The sequence below is a fragment of the Clinocottus analis genome, unplaced genomic scaffold (genome assembly GCF_023055335.1).
Source record: "Clinocottus analis isolate CAN_PGR_092001 unplaced genomic scaffold, fCliAna1.0.p SCAF_11, whole genome shotgun sequence".
NCBI classification, from domain to species: domain Eukaryota; kingdom Metazoa; phylum Chordata; class Actinopteri; order Perciformes; family Cottidae; genus Clinocottus; species Clinocottus analis.
This window is the reverse complement of record NW_027175832.1, coordinates 202,704-229,082: the sequence shown is the minus strand read 5'-3', so window position 1 is coordinate 229,082 and position 26,379 is coordinate 202,704. Positions and strand designations below refer to the sequence as shown.

General features: G+C 48.0%; 2 protein-coding genes across 7 annotated transcripts in view; one reads left to right on the top strand and one right to left on the bottom strand.

The window, feature by feature from the left end:
- Positions 1 to 170: 170 nt before the first annotated feature.
- Positions 171 to 22,025, bottom strand: kif1ab (kinesin family member 1Ab). 3 transcript variants are annotated; one of them, XM_068571321.1, is made up of 48 exons: positions 21,557 to 22,025; positions 19,348 to 19,516; positions 16,603 to 16,676; positions 16,068 to 16,247; positions 15,576 to 15,644; positions 15,291 to 15,469; positions 15,076 to 15,187; positions 14,748 to 14,825; positions 14,608 to 14,673; positions 14,499 to 14,516; positions 14,339 to 14,417; positions 14,183 to 14,261; positions 13,579 to 13,721; positions 12,346 to 12,545; positions 12,135 to 12,214; positions 11,279 to 11,354; positions 11,111 to 11,190; positions 10,916 to 11,022; positions 10,718 to 10,801; positions 10,384 to 10,564; positions 10,238 to 10,310; positions 10,045 to 10,135; positions 9,817 to 9,965; positions 9,319 to 9,497; positions 8,977 to 9,114; positions 8,782 to 8,900; positions 8,606 to 8,691; positions 8,331 to 8,466; positions 8,072 to 8,249; positions 7,414 to 7,504; positions 7,209 to 7,327; positions 7,074 to 7,129; positions 6,845 to 6,953; positions 6,678 to 6,744; positions 6,404 to 6,488; positions 6,204 to 6,309; positions 5,975 to 5,998; positions 5,711 to 5,825; positions 5,491 to 5,624; positions 5,354 to 5,415; positions 5,129 to 5,274; positions 4,782 to 4,961; positions 4,630 to 4,701; positions 3,878 to 3,987; positions 3,646 to 3,765; positions 1,722 to 1,914; positions 1,534 to 1,652; positions 171 to 630 (listed from the first exon to the last, which is right to left on the bottom strand). In XM_068571321.1, the coding sequence occupies exons 2-48, from the start codon at positions 19,451 to 19,453 to the stop codon at positions 573 to 575; spliced, it is 5,106 nt and encodes a 1,701-aa protein (XP_068427422.1). In that variant the 5' UTR covers positions 19,454 to 19,516; positions 21,557 to 22,025; the 3' UTR covers positions 171 to 572. The 3 variants fall into 3 exon arrangements, with proteins under 3 accessions (XP_068427422.1, XP_068427423.1, XP_068427424.1); XM_068571322.1 differs by lacking the exon at positions 5,975 to 5,998 and having other exon boundaries at positions 21,557 to 22,024; XM_068571323.1 differs by lacking the exon at positions 5,975 to 5,998 and having other exon boundaries at positions 12,346 to 12,476; positions 21,557 to 22,024.
- Positions 22,026 to 22,974: 949 nt separating this feature from the next.
- The window catches only part of agxtb (alanine--glyoxylate and serine--pyruvate aminotransferase b), a 5,377-nt gene continuing 1,972 nt past the window's right edge, over positions 22,975 to 26,379 (top strand). The window contains exons 1-5 of one of the 4 annotated variants that reach the window (XM_068569713.1): positions 22,975 to 23,182; positions 23,389 to 25,394; positions 25,795 to 25,987; positions 26,099 to 26,163; positions 26,268 to 26,368. In XM_068569713.1, the coding sequence (XP_068425814.1) occupies positions 25,122 to 25,394; positions 25,795 to 25,987; positions 26,099 to 26,163; positions 26,268 to 26,368 (632 nt within the window). In that variant the 5' untranslated portion in view covers positions 22,975 to 23,182; positions 23,389 to 25,121. Of the gene's footprint in view, positions 25,395 to 25,794; positions 25,988 to 26,098; positions 26,164 to 26,267; positions 26,369 to 26,379 lie in introns of all 4 variants that reach the window. The other 3 variants (XM_068569699.1, XM_068569706.1, XM_068569689.1) reach the window with 3 other exon arrangements.

The following is a 26,379-nucleotide window of genomic DNA, read 5'->3' as shown; positions in this document are numbered from 1 at the left end:
TCACCCTCACCCCCTCACCCCTCACCCCCTCACCCTCTCACCCCTTCACTCTCTCACCCTCTCACCCCTCACCCTCTCACCCCTCACCTCTCACCCCCTCACCCTCTCACCCCTCACCTCTCACCCTCTCACCCCTCACCCCCTCACCTTCTCACCCCTCACCCCCTCACCCTCTCACCTCTCACCCCTCACCCTCTCACCCGATGCCGCTCATGAGGAATAAATCAGAGGCTGATTTCAAACTGGGACTTCTCTTCTGCTGAGATGAGGAAGGGACTGCACACTAAGAGGAACGACCTCACACAACAGAGTTCTACATAGAAGCGGTCAGAGGCCCAGCAGGGGGTTTGTTCACAGCTCGGGGTTTGTTAGTTTGTCTTGTGTTGCTGCTGAAGGGCAGGAGGAGCCATGCAGGGTTTGAAAGAGGCCACTTACAAAAGACAGAAAGGACAGTTTGGTTGGTTTGTCATATAGAAGGTTATTTAAGGTGTTATGTATGCGTTTGTTTATATGTTCCTTAGAGCAAGAGGCTGAGCCTTCGGATAGTTTGTTGGTTTCCACCAGGTCGCCGCTCACATCCTCATCGCTGACGGAGCCGACTGGACCGACTTCCTCCGGGAGAGCTTTGACCTGAGGAGACGAAGAGGAAGTCAGAGGAACAGGACGTGTGGTCATCTCCCATTACGTTTTCTCTAGAAAGCCTTCAAATGAAACTCAATTCAAAGGATCAGACTTTGGTTGAAGTGCTTGGACCTGACGTCCACACACACATCAGCTGCGAGCGGCCGCAGACACACTGGTTGTTGTGTCAGGACCCGCTGAGCCGGGTCATGTCAGGTGATCACAGTCAGGTGATCACAGTCAGGCGATCACAGTCAGGTGATCACAGTCAGGTGATCACAGTCAGGCGATCACAGTCATGTGATCACAGTCAGGTGATCACAGTCAGGCGATCACAGTCAGGCGATCACAGTCAGGCGATCACAGTCATGTGATCACAGTCAGGCGATCACAGTCATGTGATCACAGTCAGGTGATCACAGTCAGGCGATCACAGTCATGTGATCACTGTCATGTGATCACAGTCAGGTGATCACAGTCAGGCGATCACAGTCAGGCGATCACAGTCATGTGATCACAGTCAGGTGATCACAGTCAGGCGATCACAGTCAGGCGATCACAGTCATGTGATCACAGTCAGGCGATCACAGTCAGGTGATCACAGTCAGGTGATCACAGTCAGGTGATCACAGTCATGTGATCACAGTCAGGCGATCACAGTCAGGCGATCACAGTCAGGTGATCACAGTCAGGCGATCACAGTCATGTGATCACAGTCAGGCGATCACAGTCATGTGATCACAGTCATGAGTAACAACATCCAACAGTCCTGAATATTAACCGTGACTGGACATCTCCATTAATTCACAACTTCATAAAACTCCACGACCGCCAGGAAAGAGTTCCTGCAGTTGAACCTCCAAGGAGCCAGACTGAACAGCCGTTTCCTGATGTTTCAGGTGAGGCTCTCACCTGATGGTGCCGGCCAGCAGAGGGTTGAAGGCGTACAGCCAGTCGTGCATCTCCTTGTCGTTGGCGGCCTGCAGCAGGATCCCGCGGTGCTCGGTGCACACGGCGAAGGTGTTGGGCGTCTGCGGACAGGAGGGAAGGTCAGTGGGTTCAGGTGCTTCCTGCTGCAGAGCTCCAGGTGAGCAGCGTACCCGCAGTAAGGTCTGCTTGTCCTCGCTGTATTCCACCTTGGCGGACGACAGGTTGATGACGGCTCTCTCCACGCCGTCCCGCTCGCTGCGGTACAGGTAGACGTACGGCCGCCGCACCACCACGAAGCGCCGCACCCAGCCGCTGGTGTGCGGCTCCAGGAAGTGCAGGTAGCCCTTCTTGGACACGATGGGGCTGCTCACCACGCGACATGAAGACATGAACATGAAGACATGAATATAGAGGCATGAAATATGAAGACATGAAGACATGAACATGAAGACATGAACATGAAGACATGAACATGGAGACATGAATATGAAGACATGAATATGAAGACATGAACATGGAGACATGAATATGGAGGCATGAAGACATAAACATGAAGACATGAATATAGAGGCATGAAATATGAAGACATGAAGACATGAACATGAAGACATGAACATGAAGACATGAACATGGAGACATGAAATATGAAGACATGAATATGAAGACATGAACATGGAGACATGAATATGGAGGCATGAAGACATAAACATGAAGACATGAATATAGAGGCATGAAATATGAAGACATGAAGACATAAACATGAAGACATGAACATGAAGACATGAACATGGAGACATGAAATATGAAGACATGAAGACATGAAGACATAACATGAAGACATGAATATAGAGGCATGAAATATGAAGACATGAAGACATGAAGACAAAAACATGAAGACATGAATATAGAGGCATGAAATATGAAGACATGAAGACATAAACATGAAGACATGAACATGAAGACATGAATATAGAGGCATGAAATATGAAGACATGAAGACATGAAGACATAACATGAAGACATGAATATAGAGGCATGAAATATGAAGACATGAAGACATGAACATGAAGACATGAACATGGAGACATGAAATATGAAGACATGAAGACATGAATATGAAGACATGAAATATGAAGACATGAAGACATGAAGACATAAACATGAAGACATGAACATGGAGACATGAATATAAAGACATGAAATATGAAGACATGAAGACATGAACATGGAGACATGAACATGGAGACATGAACATGAAGACATGCAGATGAAGACATGAATATAGAGGCATGAAATATGAAGACATGAAGACATGAAGACATAAACATGAAGACATGAAGACATGAACATGGAGACATGAACATGAAGACATGAACATGGAGACATGAACATGAAGACATGAATATAGAGACATGAAATATGAAGACATGAAGACATGAAGACATGAACATGAAGACATGAACATGGAGACATGAACATGGAGACATGAACATGAAGACATGAATATGAAGACATGAATATGAAGACATAAAGACATGAAGACATGAACATGAAGACATGAATATGAAGACATGAATATGAAGACATGAATATGAAGACATGAACATGAAGACATGAATATGGAGACATGAACATGAAGACATGAATATGAAGACATGAATATGAAGACATGAACATGAAGACATGAACATGAAGACATGAATATGGAGACATGAACATGAAGACATGAACATGAAGACGTGAATATGAATACATGAGTTATGAAGACATGAACATGAAGACATGAATTATGAATATGAGGCAATAAAAGGCTTTCTTACCCCAAATATGCAATTTACAAATAAAACGTTTGTGTGTGTGTGTGTGTGTGTGTGCGTGTGTGTGTGTGCGTGTGTGTGTGTGCGTGTGTGTGTGTGCGTGTGTGTGTGTGCGTGTGTGTGTGTGTGTGCGTGTGTGTGTGTGCGTGTGCGTGTGTGTGTGCGTGTGTGTGCGTGTGTGCGTGTGTGTGCGTGTGTGTGTGTGTGTGTGTGAGTGTGTGTGTGTGTGTGTGTGCGTGTGTGTGCGTGTGTGTGTGTGTGTGTGTGTGTGTCTGACCTGACACGGATCTCCTGGATGTCAGGAACGAAGCTGCATCCTCTCAGAGATTTCTTTCTGTCCACCGGGCTGAACGGGTCCAGGTCCGGTGTGGACGCTCCGGAACCGGGTTCAGAGTGTCTACACAACAACAACAACATGTTGTTCAACTAAAGGTTCAGAGTGTCTACACAACAACAACAACATGTTGTGTTAAAGCCACAAAGCGTCCTGGCTGCACGTCTTCACACACCTGACGTCATAGTTTCCCTCCAGCAGCGACGGGCAGGTGGAGGACGGAGTGAGCGCGCTCAGTGCAGACGACGAGCAGTCGCTCATTAGCGACGCAGACATCTCAGACAGCTGGAAACACACACACGCACACACACACGCACACACACACACACACACACACACACACACACACACACACACACACACACACACACACACACACACACACACACACACACACACACACACACACACACAGGTACAGACAAAACATACCAGCGAACAATTAAGCAGAAACACGACAGACGTTCATTCAGAAAAGAATCCGATCAGAATATTTGTCTTGGTTTTGCATTGTGCTGTAAAACATGTCTTCACTGTTCATCCTCATGATCTCAGAGCCCTTTGTGGTCATGCTGAAGAGTAAAGACACATGCAGCACATCAGGTGGGGGCCTTGCAGAAGGGGAAGGGGGGGAGTAAAGAAGAAGAAACGTTCAATCATAGGTATGAGGTATGGATTTAAATCTGAGTCAATATTATCTTGAAAAAATAGTTTCTTGTTAAGAAGAAATTATTATTTGTGAATAATATTTCCCAGCAGTGTCCTGAGATGATGGGACAAGGAAGAAAGAAAGAAAAATACAGGAATCTGTCCTGAAACATGAAGGAAATGAAGGGCTGCGATGGCGCAGACCTCAACAGGTGCGAGGCCGCTGGAGGCGACGGGGTCAGAGGTTAAGGGCCGTCAGAGGCTCTGGGCCGGGCTCACCTTGCTCTCACTGGCGCTGCTGCTCACCTGGCTGTACTCCCTGTTGAAGGTGTGCATCAGCAGACGCAGACACTGCAGAGAGACAGACGCTGTTGAAGGACAACCGGGACCCAAACAGAAGAACAGAAACCCCAAACAGGAGCGGCGCTCACCTTGGCCGCCAGCTCCCGCTGCCTCTGGTCGGGGCCGTCGAGGCCGCCGGCGCTCTGGCCGAGGACGGGGCTCTTCGCAAAATCGCTGATGTCGCTGCTCTTGTAGAGCGCATCCTGTCCAGCCAGCAGAGTGGCCTCCAGCTTCTCCCTCAGCAGCAGGTAGTGCCGCGTCTTCTCCACCTGGAGAAGCAGCACATGAAGCAGACGTCGGGATGTGAACAGACCAACATGAGTTAGTCTGTAGAACATGACGAGTAGACCAGAACGGCTCAGCAGCCATGAACTGAGCTGGAATCAGAACACAAAGCAACGAGCACCATCGCAGCTCTCTTCTCCATCTCTCTGACCTCCTGCAGTAAACTGAGCTTCTCCAGCTCCCACTGGTGGTCCAGGATGAGGCTGTCGCTGCGAGGCCTCCATCCAGCCAGGTTCTCCTCCCCTCGGACGTACGCCACCGAGGTGTCCAGCACTCGCCTGCGGCGGCGCTGCATGCCTGAAGAGAGACGTGTCTGTGAGTCCTAAAGAAACAAACTCTGGTCCAAAAGGAAACCGCTGTCGTACTTCTTTCTGACCTGGACTTCCATTATCCGCCACGTGGCAGAGAGTGACTTCATAGACTCCGGTGACGCGGTTACTGAGAAGGAGGAAGAGGAAACTGTGAGCGCGTTTCTGAGCGTGAGATCAGCGCGAGACTCAGATGTGAACGAACCTCTCAGAGGGCCGCAGGCAGCCGGTGCTGAAGAGGTTCCTGATGGAGCGAGAGGCCGGCAGCTTGGCGTCGCGGGAGTAAAACACCATGCAGAAGTCTTTGGTGATCACTGTTGGCTGAGTGCAGTTCTCCATCTAAAGATAGAAGCGTCTGGTTATGATGCGGCTTCACGAGAGGTTCGGTGCTCGGCAGAGACCGAACGTGTCCGCGGCGCTCGTACCTCCAGGTAGGCGGACAGGGTGATGTAGATCTTCTCCCCGTACGGAGTGACCCGGTTCAGCAGCAGGGAGTTGTGCATGGAGCTGTCCCACGCCGCCTCAAAGCGGTAGAACGTCCTGCAAGGTGTAAAACATACAAACATCTGCTTATTTCAAGAAAAGAAAAGAAAGAAACGCCTCGTGAAAACCCTGTGAGCAATTTACCATTTTGTAATCAGAAACAATGATTGATGAAAAAGATTGTATTAAATGGGAGTCATTTATACCTATGATCAAGTCCCAAGGAGACGCTGGCGTTAGCAACAGATAGAGAGGAACAGGACACGAGTCAGAAACTTTTAACTGCAGCTGTTAAAAGTTTGAACTCAGCAAACTATACTGATCCATGCAAACGGAAAAAAGCCTCCAAGCCAAACAGTCTGGTTACAAAACACACTTCGACCAAAGCAACTGCTCTGGAAAAAGAAAGCTTGAAGAAATGAATAAAATGAGTACTTGTCGTTGTGTTTGGGCCAGAAGTACCCAGAAGACAGGATGTTGAGGGACAGGATGTTGGGGTCGATGATGGTCTCGTCCGCCTCCGGCGTGTTTCGAATGCGGCCTGAAGTCAACACGGAGTGGCGAGGAAGACTTTAACAGATTTGTTCACGAGAAACCAACAACAGGACCGACAAGGTGTTTGAGTCGTCACTCACCGATGACCAACTCCTTCACCTCTTTCCAGTCGATGTCGTTTCCTGTTTCATGGGCGATGGTGACGGTGATCCTCCTCTGGATGCCCTGCGGGGTCGGCAGAAGATAAACGAGGTTTTTAAACTTCAACGCTGACATTAAAACAAGGTATTTTACATGTGTTTGGATAACAGATACAGCAAGAAGCTACGCAAAGTTATAGATAACAGCTAATGATAAGCAGCACTCCATAGCAACATGAAAATGGCGTCTAATACTTGGTGTGACATGTCAGACCTGATGCAGGAGGAACGTGCCGTGGCAGGGCATCCCTCCTCTGTGGTCCACCACAGCCGGGATGTAGCTGCACAGAAGGAGTCAACGTGTTAACAGAGACGATCACGTTCACGGCACGGTCGACTCTGTTCTTTGCTTTATGGATTAAAGGCGAAGATGCGACTCACTCTCCGTTAGCTTCCAGCTCACAGATCTCAAAGAAGACCATGAGGTCGTATTTGGCGTGACAAGGTCCGGCCGCGGAGCGCGTGAGCGTGCTGAGCTTCGTGGCCGGCACTGGAGGAACGAACAGATTCATGTTGAGCGAGCAGTGAAGACTCGACTGGAGGTGTTGTTGAGGAGATCATGAACGAATGAACTCTCTGTGTCCTCAGACGCGGGGAAGCCACTGCTCACCTGGTTTGGATAAGGGCATCACTCTGGGGAACGTCCTCCTGGACGGTCGCAGCGGACTAAGACAGGGAAACAAGCGTGAGGAAACGTTCTCTCCATTTGAAAACATCCGTCACGAGCAGAGGAGAACCTTCTGACCTGATCAGGTCTTTGCAGAGCGGAGGGAACGGCTGCTTCTGGTAGTGGCCGAACACCTCGAAGACGATGGGCTGAGTCTTGATGTACTCCACGAAGGACTTAGTCACCTCCACCGTGATCTGGCAGAGAGAGAGGAAGCACACTCACACACCGAGGACGCGTTGCGCGATCACATGTTTCTCGTAAAGTGTCTTGTTCCCGTTACGTTCTGGACGTGGTAGAAGCCCAGCGGAGGTCCTCGACCCGTGTTCTTCAGCGGCTCGGTGGAGAACGCTTCGTCATGCCGATGGATGAAGCTAAACACGCAGGAGGAGTTTCAGAAGAATGAGTTCAGATAAGAGTTAAGATAAGAGTTAAAATAAGAGTTAAGATAAGATAAGAGTTAAGATAAAAGTCAAGATAAGATAAGAGTTAAGATAAGATGAGAGTTAAGATAAGATAAGAGTTAAGATAAAAGTCAAGATAAGGTAAGAGTTAAGATAAGATGAGAGTTAAGATAAGATAAGAGTTAAGATAAAAGTCAAGATAAGGTAAGAGTTAAGATAAGATGAGAGTTAAGATAAGATAAGAGTTAAGATAAAAGTCAAGATAAGGTAAGAGTTAAGATAAGATGAGAGTTAAGATAAAAGTCAAGATAAGGTAAGAGTTAAGATAAGATGAGAGTTAAGATAAGATAAGAGTTAAGATAAAAGTCAAGATAAGGTAAGAGTTAAGATAACACTTAAGATAAGAGTTAAGATAAAAGTCAAGATAAGGTAAGAGTTAAGATAACACTTAAGATAAGAGTTAAGATAAGAGTTTCCTTTGCTCTGCCTGCACACTACACTAACACACCACACACCTCCTGAACGTCCTGAACTCACTTGAACTGGCAGAAGATGTCGGCGTACTCGGCTGAGATGCTGGAGGCCTGCAGGACGGTGACTCTGAAGGTGAAGGTGCTGCCCACCTTCAGGTGCGACAGAGCGCCCTCGGAGCAGACGTCCAGAGGGAGATCCAGAGCGGACGTCTTCAGCGGGCTGCGGGGAGCCTCGACGACTGCTGAGGAAACACAGGTTCTGATGACGGCCCGTTCCGTCAAACATGTCCGTCAGCAGCGGCGGACCTCAGGGTGGACCTCACCTGGACAGTTGTTGTTGTTGACTTCGTCGGCAGAGATTCCCACCTCGGCGCTCTCTCCTTCGCCCTCCACGATGCGCAGCTCCTCCTGGGAGGTGTTGAAGTAGGAGAGGGCACTCGGACACGAGTCCGTCTGGAACTGGAACCGGAAAGAAAACTAAGAGCCGGATCGCACCAAACGTCCAAGTCCAGCTCTCTTTGAACACCGCTGCTGAACTTATCTTGGACTTGTGCTGGTTGTGCAGGACACATTCAGAGGAGAGCAGACAGGTCAGTACCTTCTCAAACTGCTTGTCTTCAAAGGAGATCTTGGCCGTGCCGGACTGCCTCACACCGGAGCCGTAGTCAGGGGCCTCCTCGTCCGCTGGAGGACCAACAGAGAGAGATGTGTTGACTCAAAGGAGCAGATACCGCGTGCTCAGCAGCCTCTCGCTGGCCGGTGGTCCACCTGTACCTGAGATGGCCTGCACGGCCACTCGGAGGAAGCCTTTCACCTCTCCTTTCTCGCTGACGATGGCCACGCGGTGCACCAGGGGCACCGGGTACAGCAGGTTACTCAGGTACACAAACGCCCTGAGGAGAAGGGAGCCACGCGTTATTGTGCAACAACAGAAGCAGAGCTTTGAACGGACGCGGCGAGGCGACGTACCGGCCGACCAGGCGGAACCAGGGGAAGCGGTCGTAGAAGGGGTCGCCGCCGGTCAGCGCGTGGTCACAGTCCTCCACGGCGCTGCTGGGCAGCTCGGCGGCGCGGTCGTACATCTCCCTCATGAGGTCCAGCCTCTGTCTGCAGGCGGGAGGTGAAGAGATGCAACACGAACACACACGTGGGGCTTTGACGCGTAACACATGTATTAACATCCACGGTATGTGTTGTGTTGTAGAATATGAACCAGCAAGACGACAGGACGTGAACTCAAACCTGATTTAATGGATGAATGAACATGAACAGAGCCGTCACCCTGCCGTGTCGCTCTTGACTCCAGCGTACCTGAGCTTCTCCAGAGTCCAGTAATGCGTGGCTCCGTTCTTCTGGTCTTGGACTTCGACAGCGACGATGGTCCGGGGGAAAGGCCGGCGCTCCCTCTCGCTGGCGACGCTCGGGGGCAGCAGGTCTTGGGGCAAGGGCGAGTAGAGCGTGTCGGTCAGGAGGACGAACTGGAACTGAACCTGTGGAGGACAGTATGGTGATGCTCCTGGGTCACATGCACTGCTTTAAACCATGATATCTATCTATCTATCTATCTATCTATCTATCTATCTATCTATATATATATATATATATATATATATATATATATATATATATATATATATAATATATATATATACATATATACACCTATATATATATATATATATATATATATGTATATATATATATATATATATATATATATATATATATGTTACCTAAACATCTGAGATGAAATAATAATGCCACATGGCACTGAAGAAAAGCAAAGTTTGACAGAAACAACAAGCTCACCTTCTTCTTCAGCTCCACGCTGATGGCGTTGGCCTCCTTGAGGAAGATGGCGTTGCCCCACAGCAGATCCCTGAGCGACGTGAACTGGTAGAAACGCCACTTCCTGAAGGCCCACAGAGACAGCTCGGTCTCACGCGGCGTCCACGGCACTGAGGGGGAAACGAAGCGTGAGCACATTCTGACCGAGTGAAAGATTCAGAGAGGACGCGTCTGGTGGGTCAGAATCACCTTCCTCCTCTGGTTCCTCCTCTTCCTCAGGAGACTCCAGGTAGCGAGAGTCCACCTGTTTCTGAAGAGCCTCCAGTTTACTCTCATAGTCCTGAAGGAGGACATAACAGCTGTTACTGCTTCTGTCTGCAGGAAGTACACGTTCAAGCAACACCTTCAGTGTTAAAGGAGTCAAAGGTTTCTGTGCACTCACCAGCCTCTGCTGCTCCAGCAGGTTGCTGGCTTCTTCTCTTTCTTTGCGGTACTGATCTTCGAGCTCCTGAAGCCTGAAAGAGATTCAAAAGGTGATGCTGGTGAAGTGAGATCACTTAAAGAAGTCCTGCTGCGCCGTCCACACACCTCTGCTCCATCTCCTGCTTCATGTCGATGCCCTGCTTCTCCAGCAGCTCCCTCTGGGCGAAGGCCCAGTCCACCGGCTCCACCGGCGTCTCCGCACACGGCGTCTTCTCCCGCTCCAGGCGGGCCTGCTCCGGGTCGGTGAAGCGGAACACGTGGCTCTTTCCCATGATGATGCGGTTCCCTACAGGCGCAGAGAGAAGATTCATCACAGGTCACACCTGTTTTGTCCTTCTGGAATACTGGAGAAGCTTTCCTGACTTCCCAACACAAACACTTTGGCTTTTCTCCTCCTTTACACATGTTGTAACACAACAAGCTGAAGCTCCTCACGTACCAGAGCGCAGAACAATGGGAGAGCTCACTCGCTTCCCGTTGACGTACGTCTCTGACCCTTCACACGGCTCCAGGATCACGCAACCTATTCAAGAGAAGATTATACAACTAGCACAGGGACAAACACGGTGTGGATGGCTTCATCTCGATATGTGCGGACGTGTTAGCTCATGTGTGTGACTCGTAAGAGCAGCTTCACCTTCTCCCAGAGGACTCGTGGTGCTGCTGAAGGTGCAGTGTTCGTCTCTGATGAAATGGCCGCTGAGAACAATGTCTTGGCGAGACTTTGCATTTTCACGGCCGACCCTGAGAAGATAAAAACAAATGAGATGAATTCACCGACGGTGACGGCATCTGGATGAAATGCAAAACATTTAAAATACATAAACCCTACTTGGTGGTGCCGTCTTTGATGTAATACAGCAGACACTCTGACATCAGCGGGTCTTCGTTCAGGTTCACCAGATGAGGCGTCTGAAGGGAAAGAGGAATAAAATGTTTTAGTGTTTGACAGATGCTGGAAATACATCAAACTATTGTGCAGCACTGACATGCCTGGTACCTTTTTGGGGGAGAAGACGCCCACAGTGCCTCCATCTTCTCTCATGGCCACGCCCATTTCAGCCAGCAGGGCTTCTCTACAGGAAGAAAGCACGCGTGTTGCTGGCGTGGTTACACATACGTGTAGTCCTACTTTCTACACAGTCTCACAATCCAACAACACAACCTTTAAGACCACAAGTCATTATGCAGAACTTTCCTCCCATCAAAGATAGTCCATCAGGACTAAAGCTTTAGTCCTGATGGACTAAAGCTTTAGTCCTGATGGACTAAAGCTTTAGTCCATCAGGACTAAAGCTTTAGTCCTGATGGACTAAAGCTTGGTAAAGCTTTGATTGACAGGCTCCACCACTGAAGCCTAAAGAGTCGACCAGAAAGTACTGACTGTGTCAACATGTTAATGTGTTATTCATGTGACGTTAACATGTTATTCATGTGACGTTAACATGTTATTCATGTGACGTTAACAAGTTATCCATGTGATGTTAACATGTTATTCATGTGACGTTAACATGTTATTCATGTGACGTTAACAAGTTATCCATGTGATGTTAACATGTTATTCATGTGACGTTAACATGTTATTCATGTGACGTTAACAAGTTATCCATGTGATGTTAACATGTTATTCATGTGACGTTAACATGTTATTCATGTGATGTTAACATGTTATTCACGTGATGTTAACATGTTATTCATGTGATGTTAACATGTTATTCATGTGACGTTAACATGTTATTCATGTGACGTTAACATGTTATTCACGTGATGTTAACATGTTATTCATGTGATGTTAACATGTTATTCACGTGACGTTAACATGTTATTCACGTGACGTTAACATGTTATTAACTAACCTCTCCATACGGATGGCTTCGGTACGTCGCAGCTTCTCTTCCCAGGTTTCATTGAGCTCTGCGATGATTTTCTCGGTTTCCTGTCAGCAAATTAAGAAAGAACTCTAAAAAAATACAAACTGGAATTATTGACTTTCCTAAATGTTGAGTTGGACGGCGGCTGAGCTGCCCTCCCGTGTTCAACCTACCGTCTCCTGGCGTCAGGACCTACCTTGAGCCTCTCGATGGCCTCCTCGCTGGCCGGGCTGAAGATGCGGTCGTGCAGGTTGGCGATGGAGCCGACGCGGCTGGACAGGGCCGAGAGCGAGGGGGAGGGACTCATTGCCGTCATGGCATTGGACACTGCGGAGAGATCACCCCTTTGATTGACAGCCTGGCGATTATTCACAAAGTTCTTGTAATCGCACAGGTCTGCCAGAGAGAGAGGCGTCGCATGGAAGTGAGCAAGGAAGGAAGGAAGGAAAGAAGGAAGGACAGAAGGAAGGACAGAAGGACGGAGCAGACGCCGGGTGATCACGGAGAGACATCGGGAGTGAGAGGAGCACGCAGATACAAAGGAGATAAAGAGGGAACGGTACAAACAAAGAAGGAGCACAAACAAAGAAGAGAGAGCTCAAATAAAGGCAGAAAGAAGCAGACGTTGCTTCACTGAAGCCATCGCAGCCAGAGCTCAAACTGAGAGAGCAAACAAATGACAAGTAAACAAAACCTTTGAGACCAGGAGATTTTTTGTTGGTCTCCGACAAACTCGCGAGCATGACAGCGTCAAGTGAAGTAAAAGCAAAATATATCATCAGTGCAATGCAGCGGGACCAGATTCAGCCTGAGTGTGTGTGTGCTCGTCCTGGTGCCTCCGACAGCTGATCGCCGCTGCAATGAGCTCCTCACACAACCAGCGAACAAACAGGAAGTGAGTCAGCAAACTAAAATGGCGTCGTCCCAGTGCCTGCTCTCCATCGGCACTGCTCTCATCGCTATAAAGGCTTGGATTTTTTTTTTTGCAGAAGCTTCTCAGTGACATTTAGCCAATTTCAAATTGTGCTATGAGGATGAAAGCATTAAGAGGCTGGACATCCCAGATTAAATGAGAGAAACCACATGTTACCATGGAAACGACAACAAAGGCATCGAAAAGAGAAAAGACTAATTTCATACTGAAACCATAGATTATTATGTGTTGCTCTCAATAATCAAGTATAGATTTTTATATATTTTCCAGCCTGACTTCGGTGTTAGCAGGATGAGTTGCAAAGCGCAGGCTTGCTGGAGTTATACACACATTTTAACCCCGCGAGGGCCGAGCCGCCACAGCGATACGCTGCGAGGACAGAGGAGACAAGGAAACCAGTGTGAAAGACACACTTCCTCTGTCTGACATGGAGTCAGAGAACAACGGTGTGTGTGTGTGTGTGTGTGTGTGTGTGTGTGTGTGTGGGAGACTCACTCTCGATGATGTCGCCCAGCCCCTGGGAGAACAGAAGGTCTCGGAGGCGAGCCACCTCCTCCTTCAGCTCGCGCACCAGCCGGTTGCTCGGGTCCTCGTTGATGACGGCGTTGCAGCGGATCTGTTTGGCTCGATCGGCGTAGCTGCAGAGGTCAGAGGTCAGAGGTCACCCAGATGAAGCAGTATTCCTCAATACTGAATTACATCGATCCATTGATGGCAATGTGGGCCAATAATGAGAAACTAGTGTAAGTTTGTTCTGCACAACCATTCACATATTAATTATTCATCATAATTTTGTCTGCAGTCCGGTGAAGACTTCATGTACGATTTGTACGGTTTGTCAATCAGCAGGAATGTCGCAGTGCTCTGTTGAATTCATTTTGGGAAAAAGATTTTGGGCGACACATCGTCTTTGTGCATTAAAAGATTTGTGCATTAGCAGAAGAGCAGCCCAACATAGGAGCTCTGCTCAGGATGCGACGCGATAAAGCTTCCTGCTGATGAGCAAAAATATGCAGGAAAAGATCCAGCATTAGGTGAGTCCATCCCTCCACATGAACATCAGTGTGTCTTCAACATGCTGGCAAAGGCAGGGAGTCACCGCAGGGTGCTGAGCGTCTCGTCGTAGTTGATGTCTGCAGGGCTGAGCGCCGCCACCATGGCGGTGCGAGAGTTCCCTCCTGGAAGACAGAAGCAGTTAACGACAGAGAAATGCGTTTCGTCTGCGTGAAACTGAGCTGATTCATCTGCATGTTACCCAAGTTCTCCCTCAGCAGCCAAGTCAGAACCGAGTCTCTGTAGGGAACGAAATTCTCCACCTTCTTCTTTTTCTTGTTCTGGAAACAAAATAAGGATAATCATCTGTAAATAGTCTTTAAACATTGTCGGCTATGTATTTCATTTAAAGTTCCACTGACCTTGTTTGGTACCGAGTCCTGAGAGTTGGAAAAAAATGCCAGAGTTTGTTATTTGGAACATAAAATAAAATGTCAGAGTTTATTCTTTATGAGTGTGAATAAAACAAACCTGATCAGCCAGAGCAGATATGACTTTCCCCAGCGTGGTCAGAGATTTGTTAATGTTTGCTCCTTCCTGCAAATGATGGAGTATTATAATTGAGTGTTTATCCTGCCACGCATGTATTGTTTCATTGAAAGCTTCAGGACCTTCAGCCTGGTTCCTTTAGCGCCGGTGGAGTCGGCTCTCTCGCTGCCAGCCAGGTCCACCAGGCTGATCTTGCTGACCTGCGATCACACAAAAGATCAAACGTTTCACCTGGACGTGCACGAGCAGCCGAGTTATCGATCAGTTCCACGACACATTCCTGAGATAACTGCGCCGCAAACGGCCTCGCGCAGCTCGTAAAAGGCAATAAAACACGCTGCGCCTTCAGCATGTCTTCTGTGGTGAAACAAGGTTCCACTTATTGATCCGTTTGTCTGAGAAGCAGAAAAACAGACGTGATTTCTGAGGCCAGAGCCGTCTTGTCCGAACCTTCTCTGAGGTGTTCTCTGAATCCATGTCGTGTTTCTTCTGCGTGAAGATGATGTTGAAGACGGCGTGGGAGCGGCTGCTGGTTTCGTTCATGTTGGTCGCAGCCACGGTCCTGACAAGAGGGAGACTGAGTTAGTAGCACATTACAAACGACATCGGCTCCATCCGGGCTGCATGGAAGGAGCCTGTCCCTCATGCAGCGCCGCCCGGATCACCTGGCCTTGTTTCCAGACTCCATCAGGTCCTGGATGTCGTTGAAGGAGGTGACGGCCAGTTTGGACAGATCTTCCACGTAGGGTCCCATCAGCGGATGCTCTCGAACGCGCAGGTTTCCTTTGTTCTTGGGGTTCAGCAGGTCGCGCACGCGCTCGCAGTAGATTTCCATGTAACTCACCTGCAGCGGCACAGAGCCCAGTTTCAAAGTGTCTTCACAGTTATGAAGCGCTTATCGTTACGAGAATTAGTCTCAGAGGATCTGACACGAGCGGTAGCTCTCTTACCTCCACCGAGTAAGACATGTTGTTGTCGTTATTGCTGCCATGGATCTTAGTGAAAAGGTCTTCACACAGCTGAAAGAGATGAGATGTGGTAGAGAGAACATTGAGTTGTTTTCAGGTATAAAGAGTTGTATAGAGAGTACATTGAGTTGTTTTCAGGTATAAAGAGTTGTATAGAGAGTACATTGAGTTGTTTTCAGGTATAAAGAGTTGTATAGAGAGTACATTGAGTTGTTTTCAGGGATAAAGAGTTGTATAGAGAGTACATTGAGTTGTTTTCAGGTATAAAGAGTTGTATAGAGAGTACATTGAGTTGTTTTCAGGGATAAAGAGTTGTATAGAGAGTACATTGAGTTGTTTTCAGGGATAAAGAGTTGTATAGAGAGTACATTGAGTTGTTTTCAGGGATAAAGAGTTGTATAGAGAGTACATTGAGTTGTTTCCAGGGCTAAAGGAGTGGTGCATTGTGTGGTGGTGGGTCTGGCGTGTCTTTACCAGAGGGATGATTCCCTGCTCCTCCTGCTCCTGTCGACCCATCATGGTGTAGCTTTTGCCCGCTCCCGTCTGGCCGTATGCAAATATGCAGACGTTGTACCCTTCAAAGGCGTGAAGCAGCATCTCCACCCCGATGTCCTTGTACACCTGCTTCTGGGAGGCGAAGCTCAGGTCCTCTGGCTGCAGAGCGAGAGGCAGCAGGAAGAGATGAGAGAGACGCCATTACAGCTTGAAAACGCTTCCATCGACGAATGTGAGTCTAAATACTAACTCATCAATATTTTATTTCATTTAAATGATTAATGACGCAATCTATGGCAAATCCTTCATTGTTCTTCTCTGACTAGTAAAACATATTACATGTATTACATATTACATGTATTATATATTATACATGCAATATGTTATATATGTAATATATAATACATGTAATATGTTATACATGTAATATGTTATACTTGTAATACATATTGCATATAACATGTACCACATATCTCTAGTCGTACATCTCGTGAAGCGATGCAGTAAAACTCACCGTAGTGTGTGACCAGTAAGAATAGTCAAAGTTGAAGCTCTTGTTCTCTTTGGGCAGTTTGGGGTTCAGGATCGCTGGAGCAGAAAAACAGAACATCAGAACATCAGAACATCAGAACATCAGAACGTTCTGCAGGTTCCTTCACTTTGTGCTCCAGAACGTCTGCAGGAGGAAAACTGTGGAACCGTCCTGTCAACGCAGCACAGTCACACACATTTATCTTTGTGCACCGTGACCGAGTCTTTATCCACTATTAACACACACACACACACACACACACACACACACACACACACACACACACACACACACACACACACACACACACACACACATTTTATTTTATTTAGCAATTTGTATGTTTGTATTTTCTATCAGGATCATTTCCATCAGTTGTGTCTTATCCTCTGAATAACTGGCAGTTGTGTGTAATTGTTTTGTTTGTTTCTTTGTTTCCAAAAGAAGAAAAGCTGCAGACAGAAAGTAGAAAAGATTCTTCAACCCTGAAGCTTTGGAAACACTTGTGAAGCTTCACGTTTGGCATTTTGTTCGTCACCATTTTGTCAACAATAAAACGTCATTTTCTCATAGACTTCTACACAGAAGGACTTCTTGTGGCAGCCAGAGGAGCCGCCCCCTGGTGGCCAGTGAAGAGAATGCAGCCTAAAGGCAGAACACACACATATTGTGCTGCTATATTATATTAATATATCTAATATAGATATATTATATTAATACAATATATTATATTATATTAATATTATATAGCAGCACAATATGAACCTGAGCTGAGCAACACACCACCCATCCTTCTAGTGGGGGACATGTGTTGTATATATTTAAAATAAGCATTACAAAATCGTATGTTACGCAATAAATAGTTAAAGTGTGAATCTTTGGCTCTAATGAGGTCATGAAAACACACTCCGTCTTTCCTTCTACACACACACACACACACACACACACACACTTGCATCAGCTGACACGGCGTCTGGGCTCAGCAGAACAAAGAGCTCTGTTTGGTCCCTGCAGTGACCGTCACACACACACACACACACACACACACACACACACACACACACACACACACACACACACACACACACACACACAGGCACGTTTGTCTCCTCCTGCGGCTGCAGGATGCTGCCGTCCAGCCCACGTGGTGCTGCAGAAACCCCTCAGGGTGGCAGGAACAGGACGGAGCAGCAGCAGTGTTGCGCTCTGAAGCTACGACGTGACGATGCAGGACTGAAATGCTTCATGGGAAAGTCTCACGTGGACGTGAACATCGTGAGATGTTAGCAGACTGGAAAGTGACCTGAGTCTGTGGCTGCTGTCCTTTGTCCGCTCTGGTTATAACAGAGTGTGTCAGTGAGATGTTGTCACAGAGAATTAAGCAGCAACAATGTTGACAATCACTAAGTTGTTTCAGCTGGTTGCAGCTCCTTGAACCTGAAGCTGCTGTCCTTGAACCTAAGCTGCTGTCCTTGAACCTGAAGCTGCTGTCCTTGAACCTAAGCTGCTGTCCTTGAACCTGAAGCTGCTGTCCTTGAACCTAAGCTGCTGTCCTTGAACCTAAGCTGCTGTCCTTGAACCTAAGCTGCTGTCCTTGAACCTAAGCTGCTGTCCTTGAACCTAAGCTGCTGTCCTTGAACCTAAGCTGCTGTCCTTGAACCTAAGCTGCTATCCTTGAACCTGAAGCTGCTGTCCTTGGACCTGAAGCTGCTGTCCTTGAACCTAAGCTGCTGTCCTTGAACCTAAGCTGCTGTCCTTGAACCTGAAGCTGCTGTCCTTGAACCTGAAGCTGCTGTCCTTGAACCTAAGCTGCTGTCCTTGAACCTGAAGCTGCTGTCCTTGAACCTGAAGCTGCTGTCCTTGAACCTGAAGCTGCTGTCCTTGAACCTGAAGCTGCTGTCCTTGGACCTGAAGCTGCTGTCCTTGAACCTAAGCTGCTGTCCTTGAACCTAAGCTGCTGTCCTTGAACCTGAAGCTGCTGTCCTTGAACCTGAAGCTGCTGTCCTTGAACCTAAGCTGCTGTCCTTGAACCTGAAGCTGCTGTCCTTGAACCTGAAGCTGCTGTCATTGAACCTGAAGCTGCTGTCCTTGAACCTGAAGCTGCTGTCCTTGAACCTGAAGCTGCTGTCCTTGGACCTGAAGCTGCTGTCCTTGAACCTGAAGCTGCTGTCCTTGAACCTGAAGCTGCTGTCATTGAACCTGAAGCTGCTGTCCTTGAACCTGAAGCTGCTGTCCTTGAACCTGAAGCTGCTGTCCTTGAACCTGAAGCTGCTGTCCTTGAACCTGAAGCTGCTGTCATTGAACCTGAAGCTGCTGTCCTTGAACCTGAAGCTGCTGTCCTTGAACCTGAAGCTGCTGTCCTTGAAGGAGAGAAATGCATCGTCTTTGGCTTTTGAGCTGCTGGTCACTCTGGATTAACATAACGTCTGCGTTCCACTACTTTGTGGCATTTCAAAGACCAAACGAGGAATCGTAAAGTTGCTAACTCATTCCATTCATAACGACAGTAATCGTTGAATCTGTCAAACTCAGATAAGTTGAGCGATGAACGCAGGAGCAGAACCGACGTCATTCTGCAGCTCAAACATCGCGAACACATTCAAACCCAACGGCTTGAAACAATACTAAGGTAATGATTGTATTTATGTGCTTCATTAAATATTGAAATCCACATTCATCAGATGTAACATATCTTAAACTGCACAAAACAAAAGGACTTGAACTCACTTGTGGTGTTTCCTGACATCTGAATGATGCACTTGCTTTCCTTCCCAATCTCTCTGGAGTTGAAGGGTCGGACCCTCACGGCCACCTTCACTGAAGCCGTCGCCATGTTGCAGGAGGGTGTGTGTGTGTGAGAGAGCTGAAGATCTGTGTGTCCACACACACCTGGCACCTGCACAGGTAGATACAGGCTTTAGGATGTGTACAGACCAACATGCCAGACCAGCACCAGGATCTATTTAATTACACCTTTGATGAGGGCAAAGACCTAAAAATACACATTTAAAGATGATGATTTGATTCTGCTGTTGTTTTGATAATTTAATATTAAAGAGTGGATCTTTGAGTTAAACCAAACAGAAAGATTGAGACACATTTCAAGCCCTGGCTCCTAAAACATGGCGGCTCCATGCATATTGTTTTATATTGTATTCTCCAGTGAAATGGCTTCTTATTCGTCGGGCATCATCTGTTGTGTCAGGCCAAAGGCCCTGAAACATGTTCACTGCTTCTGTGATGAAACATGCTCACTGCTTCTGTGATGAAACATGTTCACTGCTTCAGGGATGAAACATGTTCACTGCTTCAGGGATGAAACATGTTCACTGCTTCAGGGATGAAACATGTTCACTGCTTCTGTGATGAAACATGTTCACTGCTTCTGTGATGAAACATGCTCACTGCTTCTGTGATGAAACATGCTCACTGCTTCTGTGATGAAACATGTTCACTGCTTCAGGGATGAAACATGTTCACTGCTTCTGTGATGAAACATGTTCACTGCTTCAGGGATGAAACATGTTCACTGCTTCAGGGATGAAACATGTTCACTGCTTCAGGGATGAAACATGTTCACTGCTTCTGTGATGAAACATGCTCACTGCTTCTGTGATGAAACATGCTCACTGCTTCTGTGATGAAACATGTTCACTGCTTCTGTGATGAAACATGCTTACTGCTTCTGTGATGAAACATGTTCACTGCCTCTGTGATGAAACATGTTCACTGCTTCAGGGATAAAACATGTTCACTGCTTCTGTGATGAAACATGCTCACTGCTTCAGGGATGAAACATGCTCACTGCTTCTGTGATGAAACATGTTCACTGCTTCAGGGATGAAACATGTTCACTGCTTCTGTGATGAAACATGCTCACTGCTTCTGTGATGAAACATGTTCACTGCTTCTGTGATGAAACATGTTCACTGCTTCTGTGATGAAACATGCTCACTGCTTCTGTGATGAAACATGTTCACTGCTTCTGTGATGAAACATGTTCACTGCTTCTGTGATGAAACATGCTCACTGCTTCAGGGATGAAACATGCTCACTGCTTCTGTGATGAAACATGTTCACTGCTTCAGGGATGAAACATGTTCACTGCTTCAGGGATAAAACATGCTCACTGCTTCTGTGATGAAACATGTTCACTGCTTCTGTGATGAAACATGTTCACTGCTTCAGGGATGAAACATGTTCACTGCTTCTGTGATGAAACATGCTCACTGCTTCAGGGATGAAACATGTTCACTGCTTCAGGGATGAAACTGCTCCTTAGCGTTTCACAGCATTTCCACAACAATGAGCCAGCTGCTCCAGTTGTTTGTTCAAACCTCCAGGGCGGCTCGTATGTTTTCCTCTGTCACTAAACGCGAGCATTGAAGGAGATGTGAACTCTTCTGGCTTCAGGGCAGCGCGCATCCAGCTTCCTGCCTCAGTCGATGAAATAGACAATTCCTCCTTAAAATCTGTCTCATAAGCCATCACGTAGCGAGGCTAAAAGAGTAATGCGAGGATGACACAGAGGAGGAGACATATTCATAATCCATGTAAATATTGTGTCCTCCATCTTGCTGCCGCACCTCAAAGAGGCCGCGTAAACACAACCGGCCCCGCATCCACTGCGTCAGAGCTCCGCGCGCATCACGACAGCTTTAATGACAATTACATCATTTGAAAGATCATTTATGGAATTAAATCGGAGCGTCGTTGTTGTTTTTTAAGGTGGATTTTAGTATTTTTTCGGCAGTTGTCGGCATCAGCGGAATCAAACATCCTGACGCAGCGTCCTGATTTACCGCCTCACGTGTACGAAAGGCCTCGAGATCACAACACACACACGCAACACACACGCGCATGCTGTGTTCACCAATGCACGACACCCATCAGGATGCTGCGCGGAGGAAAACATCTCCGAGGACCCGAATCTTACCTCGGCAACTCAAACTCGACGCCCGCAGGGGGAGAGGAGTCCTCTGGCCATTCAAAGCAGGATCATCCGGAGCCTCCTCCGTGAATCTCCTCAGCACCTCTCTCTCTCTCTCTCTCTCTCTCGCTCTCTCTCTCTCGCTCTCGCTCTCTCGCTCTCTCTCTCGCTCTCTCTAGGTCTCTGGTCGGCCTACAGCATCCCTTTCCTTGGCGCATCCATACATGGAAGGAGAGGAGAGTCAGACTCAGCAGCGGGTGGAGAGTGTTGAACGCAGCGGTGCGTCAGGAGGGAGGAGCGAGGAGCGAGGACGGAGGAGCGAGGAGGGAGGAGCGAGGACGGAGGAGCGAGGAGCGAGGACGGAGGAGCAAGGAGGGACGAGCGAGGACGGAGGAGCGAGGAGCGAGGAGGGAGGAGGGAGGAGCGAGGAGAGAGGGCCGGATGGATAAACAGGAGGATGGGTGCGGGCTGCTCCGGCGGCCCTCCAGTGAGTCTGTCCGTCAGTCTGAAACTCGGGAAAATGGCGGTGCGCTGTGCCAGGGCTGCTGAGAGGCGGTGATGACATCATCAGCACCAGCAGCACCAGCAGGAAGCAGCAGCAGCAGGAAGCAGCAGCAGCAGGAAGCAGCAGCAGCAGGAAGCAGCAGCAGGAAGCAGCAGCAGGAAGCAGCAAGCAGGAAACAGCAGCAGGAAGCAGCAGCAGCAGGAAGCAGCAAGCAGGAAGCAGCAGCAGGAAGCAGCAACAGCAGAAGCAGCAGAAGCAGCAACAGCAGCAGCAGGAAGCAACAACAGCAGCAGCAGGAAGCAGCAGCAGCAGAAGCAGCAGAAGCAGCAACAGCAGCAGCAGCAGGAAGCAGCAAGCAGGAAGCAGCAGCAGGAAGCAGCAGCAGCAGGAAGCAGCAGCAGGAAGCAGCAAGCAGGAAGCAGCAGTAGGAAGCAGCAGCAGCAGGAAGCAGCAAGCAGGAAGCAGCAGCAACAGCAGAAGCAGCAGCAGCAGCAGGAAGCAGCAACAGCAGCAGCAGGAAGCAGCAGCAGCAGGAAGCAGCAAGCAGGAAGCAGCAGCAGCAGGAAGCAGCAAGCAGGAAGCAGCAACAGCAGCAGCAGGAAGCAGCAACAGCAGCAGCAGGAAGCAGCAAGCAGGAAGCAGCAGCAGGAAGCAGCAGCAGCAGGACGCAGCAAGCAGGAAGCAGCAGTAGGAAGCAGCAGCAGCAGGACGCAGCAAGCAGGAAGCAGCAGTAGGAAGCAGCAGCAGCAGGAAGCAGCAAGCAGGAAGCAGCAGCAGCAGCAACAGCAGAAGCAGCAGAAGCAGCAGCAGCAGGAAGCAGCAACAGCAGCAGCAGGAAGCAGCAGCAGCAGGAAGCAGCAAGCAGGAGGAAGCAGCAAGCAGGAAGCAGCAGCAGCAGGAAGCAGCAGCAGCAGGAAGCAGCAAGCAGCAAGCAGCAAGCAGCAACAGCAGCAACAGCAGCAGCAGCAGCAAGCAGCAAGCAGCAGCAGCAGCGGCGGAGCGATGCGGCACAGACACAGCAGAGGCCCAGCGATGGCCCAGAATCCTGAGGGAGACAGATGAAGGGGCTTCAGGGGCCTCGTTCCAGCACGGCTCCCTCCAGAGGGGCAATGGCTGCAGGGCTGTGTGTCAGTTCATCTTGTGGCCGTTTATCAGGGAATTTGAACCACTAAAGGACGATCTGTACCATAACTGCTAGGCTAGCTAGCATGGCCATGTACAGACTCATTGTGCCAATGTTGAAATAGTTTAGCTCACATGATGCATCATCACAGGGACATTATGTTGACTCACTTTACTCCAAACTAAGACAAATGATGTTTTATTCCAACAGGGATGGCGTCGCTCTAAATGAGGACATGGAGAGAAAACAGGTCCAACATTACAGGGCGACAGTGACGGGCTAGCCCCTTGGCCCCTTACAGGGTTAGCATCTACATGAAATGGACCTCTGGGTATTTTGTGAGGCATGCTCAGGTGCTTATTAGCAGTAGAGCATCATTTATAGGTGCTTTATTCAAAATGTACAATAACTTTTGACTCCAGAAGCAGCACCGGCAGCTGGCAGCTAACATCCTAAAGAAAGGCAACATGCTGGCCGAGATAACAGTGTTTATCTACAGGGTGCACCATCGGTCACGGCCGGCTGTAATGTCATGAGAGCAGTGATATGTGCGGGCTGTAAACACAAGAAGCTCTCTGTGAAAAACCGGATGCTCGTGTAATTAAAATTCATCCACTTTCTTATTTACATTTGAGTATTTAAGCCTAATTATTTATTTTTTAAATCAGGAGATTTCCTTTGGCCAAGGCCTTGAACATAACATCCGTTGTGAAGTTTGAGCTGAAACTTTCTGCATCTCTGTGACGGCTTCATGACTCTGTGCATGTGAACATGCGTCGCTCTTTAATCTGTCCTCCTGCTCTGTTTGGTGGATTTTGAATGTTCGGTCCAGTGCAAAGGCCAGTGTGAGGATAACAGCCAGTCCCATGTATTTACCGCTGGTATAATTATTGACAGAGCCAGACTGGGAGAGGGGCACCTTGTGGTGATCCAGCTCGCTGTGGAGCAGGTTATGTAAGAGAATAATACTAATACATGTATTGTTTCCCAGTCAGACTGTAAGGCTAACAAAACAAAGCAGACTAACACTTGGTAAGATTATATTTTTATTAATGTAAATATTTGACCTTGGATGGTTTAGATGTCATTTTGGCCTCTTCTGTAACATCCCTAAAAACATGTCAGTGGTTTCGTCACCATTCACACAGCTATTGGCTGATGTTAATGTTTTACGTATACGTGTGTTATCAGTTTCAGAATACAACTTTTTGAACATATCCACGTTTTGCTTATTTTAAAACCCAAACACACAAATCCTTCCACCTGTGCAAAGTAATATATTTCTTTCACACTTTGCACAAATAAAATCTAATCTGAGATAATCGCGTGTGAACAATTAATAACTGCATTAATCATTTTCTAGTCTCCCCGTGGGGTTGATGAGTGTGTGTCCTTCCTCCAGTGAGATAACAGATCTGAGAGGAGAGACAAAACCAACAAGTCACCTCCAAACTGACCTGAACCAGTTTGAAGCTGCCAAGTGTTTTTTCTTCTTTTACATAAGAGCAAAGAGCTGAGGAACCAAAGTGTGAAGCAGCAGAAACACTGATGACCGGCTTCAGTTCAAACTGTCCATCAACACATTTATGTGATATTTAAAGTGTGGACACTTTATTGGCTGGAAAATCAACTAACTATCATGAATTGTATATTTTCCTTTAGTCCTCCCCCAAACGGGAAAACACGGCCTGTGAGGGTTTTAGAAAGTTAAATGTTAGTGTGATTTGCATAAGTTAATCACAGATGTACAACGTACTGTGACTCACACTCTTGTTGTCTCCAGCAGGATTTGCCTCTGCGTCCCTTCTCACTGAAGTCGAGGGTTGGCTGTCAGGCACAACGCCCCGTGGCCAACAGGTCAAAGAGCACTTGGTTCTCAACAGTCAGTTCGCAGGTGATCCCACTCGGTGCAGACTTCTCAGGAACCTGACTTCTCAGGAGAGATGCAGCGGGCTCTGTTCAGCCGCAGCGCGCTGCTCGGCCAGCAGGCCGCCGCGGCCCTCGACGGTCCGCTGGCCGCGAGGAGCGCGCCTCTTCTGCAGCGGCTCGAGCGCTCCATGTCCTCCGTCAGCATCCCGCCGCCAGCGGGCATCCTGCGGCCGCTGGAAGCTCCGCTGCGCTACCTGTTCGGACCGGGACCCTCAAACGTCCCTCCGCGCATCTTAGCTGCACAGGGACGGCCGATAATCGGTCACCTGCATCCAGAAATGTATGAGGTAAAGGCTTGGTGTGATCCTCAGACTCTGACAGACTGAGGTACATTCAATTCTAATTTGCATTAGGGCTTTCTATCAGGAGTCTCCTCCGCTCAGGCAACACAAACCAAAGGCTTGGGTTGAGGAGAAGACGTCGTTTGGTAAAACGTGTTAAATATTTTTTCCACTATTGAAGTGTCGGTTTTAAAAGACTAAATTAAAGTTGGAAGTATGTGGTGGTACAGTATGGATGCATGTTAACAGTTCCAATTTCAACTTTTTTTACCCGGATTTATTTAAAAAAAGAAAGAAAAAAGACAGAATAAGTATTTGCTGATCAAGGACCAATCGTTTGTACTGAAATCACTGAAACTATTTGATGACATTAGCGTCACAGATTAAGCCAAACATTGTGTTTCAGATCATGAACGACATCAAGCGCGGGATCCAGTACGTCTTCCAGACAGAGAACAACATGACCATCGCGATGAGCGGCTCCGGCCACGCGGCCATGGAGTGCGCAGTGTTCAACACGGTGGAGCCCGGAGAGAGCGTGCTCGTTGCCGTGAACGGAATCTGGGGAGAGCGCGTAGCAGAAATTGCCGAAAGAATGGGTACGTCTTTACGCACGGTTTTACGCACGGTTTTACGCACGCATCTATTGGGTCTCCAAAAAAAGACACACGACTACATTTACACTGATTATGCATTCTCTCTGTCTGTAGGTGCCAATGTACACAGAATGGTAAAATCCCCTGGAGGATATTTCAGCAATACGGAAATTGAACAGGTAGGCCCGGCCACGGGGTCTCTGCAGGACTCCACAGAGCACTGAAGCTACAACACATTCTATCACATTGTGATTAAACACCTTTTGTAAACCTATTTTTCTAGGCCATCAAAAAACACAAGCCTGTCCTGTTTTTCCTCACTCATGGAGAGTCCTCCGCTGGCCTCTGTCACCCAGTGGACGGCATTGGAGACATTTGCAGAAAGTGAGGCTCCT

What these genes read in the sequence shown, in the direction of transcription:
- kif1ab (XM_068571321.1), bottom strand. Translation starts at nt 19,453, where the DNA reads ATGGCGACGGCTTCAGTGAAGGTGGCCGTGAGGGTCCGACCCTTCAAC. An exon ending in GAAGCCATCCGTATGGAGAG is followed by an intron (nt 11,355 to 12,134) that starts GTTAGTTAATAA and finishes TTCTTCCTGTAG; the next exon opens with AGAAGCCCTGCTGGCTGAAA. An exon ending in AAGCAGGAGATGGAGCAGAG is followed by an intron (nt 10,311 to 10,383) that starts GTGTGTGGACGG and finishes AATCTCTTTCAG; the next exon opens with GCTTCAGGAGCTCGAAGATC.